This window comes from Enhydra lutris, unplaced genomic scaffold (genome assembly GCF_002288905.1).
Source record: "Enhydra lutris kenyoni isolate GAN:26980312 unplaced genomic scaffold, ASM228890v2 scaffoldscaffold13, whole genome shotgun sequence".
Classification (NCBI taxonomy): Eukaryota; Metazoa; Chordata; class Mammalia; order Carnivora; family Mustelidae; genus Enhydra; species Enhydra lutris.
The window spans coordinates 43,994,169-44,000,168 of record NW_019154097.1 but is presented as its reverse complement, the minus strand read 5'-3'; the positions used below and the strand labels follow the sequence as shown (position 1 = coordinate 44,000,168).

Genomic DNA, 6,000 nt, shown 5'->3' with positions numbered 1-6,000 from the left:
CGAGGTTCAAGTTCCGCCCGGGGCGCACGGTCCTGCGCCTCCCGCCCCGAAGCCGCCGGCGCGTCCCGGGGCCCCGGTGGAAGGCGTGCAGCGCCCAGAGGTCACCCGGGCGCGGGGTCATCCGGTCACGGGTCGGGCCACCACGTGGGAGAAAAGTTTCCAAGTCCGGCCGCTGGGTCTCTCCGTGTCCCCCAGCGGGGCCGAGGCTCGCCCTCGGGCACCCGCTCCCCTCTCCGTCGCCTGCCGTCGCGTCCCCCTCCCGGGAAGCCCCTCGCGGGTCCCCTCTCCAAGTCCCTCCGCTCCGCCCCCATCGGTCCGGGACACACACTCCGGGAGCCTCCCGCGCGGGCTGCCCCGCGTCCGCGGCGGGGCTGGCGCGAGGGGTCGAGGGACAAGTGTCCCGAGGCGGCTGCGGGGGGCGCGGAGCGGGCAGGGAACAGGGGCCCGCACGTGCCCCCGCGGCAGCGGGCGGGGTCATCTCCGCGGCCTGCACACCCCCGCGCGCCGAGTCCGCGAGGCCGCAGCCGTCCCCACGCGGGCGGCCCCTCCACGGCCCCGTCCCTCCCGCCCCCGCGGCGTTCCCCACTCCCCGCTCCCCTCCGCCCCCAGTGCGCAGGCCCGGCCGCCCCAGCGCGCATGCCCTGGGCTCACGAGCGCGGCCAGCCCCCAGCCTTTTGCTTTCTACACACTCTACAACTGGGGAGGGGGCGGGGGCGGAGGGAGCCCGGCGGGCCACGTGATCCAGCCGGCCGGGGCCGCGGGGGCGGGAGCGCGCGCCGAGTGAGGCGCGGGGAGGGCGGGGGCGCGTGCGCGCGCGCGCGTGCGGGCGGGCGGGCGCGCGGCTGGGCTGAGGCGGGCGGCGGCGGCGGCGGCGGCGGCGGTGGGCCGGCCGCGGGAGGGGGAGGAGCGGGCGCTGAGCGAGGCGGGCGGGCGGAGGATGGGGCCGTGCCCGGGCTCCCGCTGCAGCCGCCCGGGGACACGCCGCGCACCCTCCGGCTCGGGGCTCTCGCGGCGGCGGCGGCGGCAGCGCTAGCGGCGGCAGCGCGAGCGGCGTCCCCGGCGCTTCTGGCCGCGCTTGCCCTGGGGCTGGGCGAAGAGCGGCGGCGGCGGCGGCGGGCGGCGGCGCCCCGGGGTCCCTCCCGCCGGGGCTTCCTTTCTGCTTTGCTCGTCGACGGACTCGCCTCCTCCCTCCTGCGAGGACGGGCGACCTGGTCTCCGGGACCGGGGACGGATTTTCCTGAGGGGCGGGGGGCGGGGGGCCGCGCCGGGGGCCGCTCCTGCGGCTCGTGCATCCCCCCCGGACCGAGAAGCGAGCCCCACGACTGCCCCGCATCCGCCGCCCTCCTCCCCCACCCCTCCCCGGCTCGCCCTCCCCCGCCGCCCGCTCCCCTGTTATGTCCCCTCTCCGGGGGGTCTGGTCCCTCCGCGGGCGCTCGCGAGCCGGAGCCTCCCGTGGCCGCGTCCCCTAAAGGTCTGGGGGCCCGGGACTGAGTTCGCTGCGCGGCGCGCGGCGGCGGCGGGGGCGCTCCCGGCGGGGGGGGGCGGGTGAAGTTCGCGGCCCCCACTTTTCCGCGACCTTCGCGGCCGCGCTGTCGGGGCGGGGGGCCGGTGTGCCCCGGGGGCGGGCGCGCGGCGGGGCATGGCCGCGGGGAGGGCCCCGCGGAGCCGCCGCGGCCCCTGATCAAAGCGTCCCGCTATCCTGATTTATCGCCCGCCCGGGAGTTATTTTTCCGCCTCCGGAGCAGACCCGTGCGTTCGGCCATTACTTTGCTCGGCGGCTCGCGGGCGTCTCCGACCCGCGCGGCCGCGGGGAGCCCCGCACTCGGGCTGCTCGCCGCTCGCCCTCGCCCGCGTCCCCCTCCCTCTCCCCGCCCCTTCCCCCTTCCCTTTCTCCTCGCTTTCTTCCCCTCTCCGCCGTCTTTCGGCCGCCGTCTCCCCCGCGCCCTGCTCGGGGCGGAGGGAAGCCGAGGCGGGGGAGGGAGGGGTCGGTGTCAATTTTTTTGTGCGGCCGCGGCCGGAGCCTGTGGCGGGCGGGCAGCAAGCGGGGGGGACCCCGGCGCGGCGGAGCCATGGATGGCCCGGCGCGGGGCCATGGACTCCGCAAGAAGCGGCGGTCGCGGTCGCAGCGAGACCGGGAGAGGCGCTCCCGGGGCGGGCTGGGGGCCGGCGCGGCCGGCGGCGGCGGGGCCGGCCGGACCCGGGCGCCCTCGCTCGCCTCGTCGTCGGGCTCCGACAAGGAAGACAATGGGAAGCCCCCGTCCTCCGCCCCGTCCCGGCCCCGGCCCCCGCGGAGGAAGCGCAGGGAGTCCACCTCGGCCGAAGAGGACATCATCGATGGATTTGCCATGACCAGCTTTGTCACTTTTGAAGCGCTGGAGGTAAGGGGACCCCCTCCCCCGCGGGCTGCCTTTATGCACGACCCCCCTTGGCTGCGCCCGGCTCCGCCGCCACCCCCCCCGCCCCCCGCCGCGCTCCGCTCCGTCTGTCTGTCTGTCTGTCTGGGCCGAGGGCTCATTGTTGGGGGGGGCGGGGGGCGCGGGCGGACGGGCTGCGGGAGGGAATCGCGGAGCCGTGCCTGGTCTCCTCGTCTCCTCGTCCTCGCTCGCCTCCCCCCTGCGCCCCCTCCCCGCGCCCCCTCCCCGGCGGATGGGCAGGCGGAACGGGGTTCGGGCACCACAACAATGCGCCCCCTCCACGGAGAGCTCTGCCCCTACTCCTTCCTCCTCGCCCTCCCCAATCATGGCTTCTTGGCTGGTGGAAGTCTCCTGGCTGGGTTCGGGGCGCCTGTGGACGGTTCTGTGTGTGCTTTCTCCAGAGCCATACGTCCGTGCGCGCGTGTGTCCGCCCGGTGCACACCTTTCCTGCTCCGGTGTCCTCGGGACTGGGCACGGATGGGGTTTGGGGTTCCCTTGCCCCCCCTCCCCTGCTCCTTTTTTTTTCTTTTTTTCTTTTTGGTGAAGCTGGGGAAGGGGGCGTTTTCTCTCGGCTGGGAGAAAGAAGGGAGGAGGGGAGAGGAGAGGAGAGGCTGGAATATCCCTGTGTTCCGTGGGGGGCTCAGTTGCAGAAAGGGTTAATTATAATATCCTCGAGACACAGAGGCCCGTGTGTGTGTGTGTGTGTGTGTGTGTGTGTGTGTGTGTGTGTACATGAGCAGTTTGGTTAAAGGACAGAAAAAGGTACACCAGGGAGGACTGGTGGGAGGAAAGAAGAAAATCCTGGCTGCTGTCTGAAGGGCTTGTCACCGAATTGTCCCTCTCCCTCTCCTTTTTTTGTGTTTTCTTTTCTTTTTCTTTCTGATTGGCTTTGTGTGTGTGTGTGTGTGTGTGTGTGTGTGTGTGTCTTTATTCCTTGGGCACCTGCAGCGTTCATTTCCAAATGCACATTTTCCTGCCAGCCACCCGCTCCTGGGGGGTCAGGGGGTGGGGGGAGACTGTCCAGGGGCCTGGGGCAGACCGCACTTACCTGGAGGGATCAGATCTGCTGCTGGCCTCCGTCACTGGCCTCTACAGAATCAGCCCCCTCCCCGCCAACCTCCCTGTCCCCACCCCCACCACACCACGCACACAGAAGGCTTTGAGATTCTGCAGAGTTAGTCCCCCTTTCTGAAGCACAGAACCCAGACAGGAGTTGGTTTCCAGTCTTTCATGCACCTGATGCGGTGGTTTGAGGTTCCTGAAGGAAACTTTTTCCTTTCCCCTGGGTTTTTTTGGCTGTTATTATGGTATTGTTAGAGACGGTCAGATGCGAGCTTTGTTAATGACAGCTTACATCTCACATGCAGGAAGCGTACAGGTTGAGATCGTAGGGTCTGCATGCGTTTGGTGTCAGGTTTAAATATTTTTTAAAAAAGAAGCCTTCCTGTCAGGGCTGTCCTTTTCTGTTTGAACTGCTTTTTGGTTGGGCTGCTGGTGGTGATGGCGGTGCACGGTGGCCAGTGGTTGGGGAGGAAAGGAGGTTGGTGCTGGTGGTATTGGTGGCCATCGGTTTTGATGTCAGTGATTGAATCAGTTACCCTTTGGTTCTGGAACTGGTGATTTATTGGCTAAAATGGATCTTACGCGATTATTTTGAATGTTGAGGCTCACCACTTATTAGGTTAATTCTGACTGTGGCTTTAACTTTGCCAAGGTGGGAGGGTGCTGTTCAGTGGGATCTGTCTCTCTCTCTCTCTGTCTCTCTCTCTCTGTTTCTCTCTATTTGTTTCTCTTTCTCCCTTTGAAATAGGAATCGAAATGGCAGCATGTGTCCTGATAGGAAATGCTGCCTCGTCTGTGGTTGGTTTAGGACATTCTGTTTAAGAGCTGGTTACAAGTGGTTCTGCTTTCTGCGTGGTTTTCTGGGTGGCCGTGTGGCCCCTCGCGGTAAGTAAGTAAGAGGGGCCTGCAGTTTTCCCATGAACACTTTGAAGGCCAAGTAGAGGTGGGTAATGACTTATGCAGTTGGTTTTTTATTGTTTCTACTTTTAATAAGTAGATATTTGACTGGGGTTGAGAGGTACACATCTGTGCATTTAGCTTTTGAGAGAAAATGTGCCCATTCTGGTTTTGGGGGGGTTTACAAAAAAAATTCAATTTTTAGAAAAGAGCACGTTTAGAGTGTAGCGTTAATAACATTCCTTTCCTTGCTGTGGTTATTTTTTCTGCTACTTTTCCCAGATTCAAAACGCAGGTTACTTTGGTTAGCGGAATGCTGTGCTACCTTCATATTTAAGTATCATCGGCATATCTGTATGTAGGCCTAAAAGGTCTAACTTTTTAAAAAGTTTCCTTAAAACTTTACAGAAACATTTAAACACACACAAAAGTAGAGAGAGCACTTTAATAAACTCTGAAATCCCCAACACGCAGGTTCAACAACTGCCAGCTCCTGTCTCCTCTCGTTCCAACCGTATCCCACCTGTCCCCCCTCCCAGACGGGATATGAGAAATAAGTAAATATTTCTATATGTATCTCTAAATGGTAATGACTCGCAAAGAAAACCCACCAGAAACCCAACAGTACCGTGGTCATACCTAAATAACAGCAGTCCCCCGGTAACCTCAGCTGTCCTGTCAGTGTTCACATTGAAGAGGCCTGGCTCTTTAGGAACGATATAAATAAACTTTTCATACTAAAAACATGCTGTGGGGAATAAAAAGTCATTCTGTATGTCTGGTTCGGTGGGAAAGTTGGGTCCGTGTGCTGCTTACTATCTCCGCGCCCCTGTTGGGGGGGCAGACGTGTGCGTGTAGCGATCATGGAAACCTCTGGTGTCTCACTGTTGCCGGTTGACAAGATTTACTAAACTATCACCACGAAATATGAGGATTTATTGGGAAATGGGCACGTAAACCATGAACTTGGACAGAAATATATGTTAATGGCATGCTTATAAATGTTAGGAATTATTATAGATGCCAGGAGTTACCGTAAGTACCTAATATGTTTTTGTGCCTTGTGTTTAGAAGTGAAGTCAGTCGTCACCACGCATCATCACGGCTGCTGCTAGTGTGGTGTGATAAGAAACCAGAAATCTTGGCTTGCACAGCTGGGCTCATGGCCTCTGCTGGTTCGGAGCGGTAGCTGGCAGACTCTGGAGTTGCGCACTTAGAGTGTTAACGGACTCATTGTTTGACCCCATGATTTTGTCCTGAGTCGCTGATTTTGACTCCCCTTTTAAAGAAGGGGCTCCTAGGTTGTGGTGACGTGTACTGATAAAAACTGTGGTTCCACTAATACTGCAGTAAAAGCAAGAACCTTGCCCGGTGAGAACCTGCATTTGTAAGCTGATTATTTTCAGTATCGTTTGGTTTTTATTTAAGATGATCAAAGCTGGAGGAGTGGTTGGAGAAGTCCCACGCTTTATAGGCAGGGAAACTGGCTGAGGTAGTTTCATATTCTGCAGGGACACTTGTCTCAAGTAATTGTGCCCTGAAGTTCAAGTATATGATTGTGAAGAGTCTCACGAGAGGAGATGAGAGGGTAGGTGAGGAGGCTAAAGTTGAACGTGGTGTTCTTTTC

The 6,000-nt window shown here is 61.3% G+C and overlaps 1 protein-coding gene across 3 annotated transcripts in view; it reads left to right on the top strand.

The window, feature by feature from the left end:
* The first annotated feature begins 2,069 nt into the window (after nt 1–2,069).
* Nucleotides 2,070–6,000, top strand: part of LOC111145610 (AUTS2, activator of transcription and developmental regulator) — a 1,103,405-nt gene continuing 1,099,474 nt past the window's right edge. For all 3 annotated transcript variants that reach the window (XM_022500620.1, XM_022500619.1, XM_022500618.1), the window contains exon 1: nt 2,070–2,378. In XM_022500620.1, the coding sequence (XP_022356328.1) occupies nt 2,070–2,378 (309 nt within the window). The remainder of the gene's footprint in view (nt 2,379–6,000) is intronic.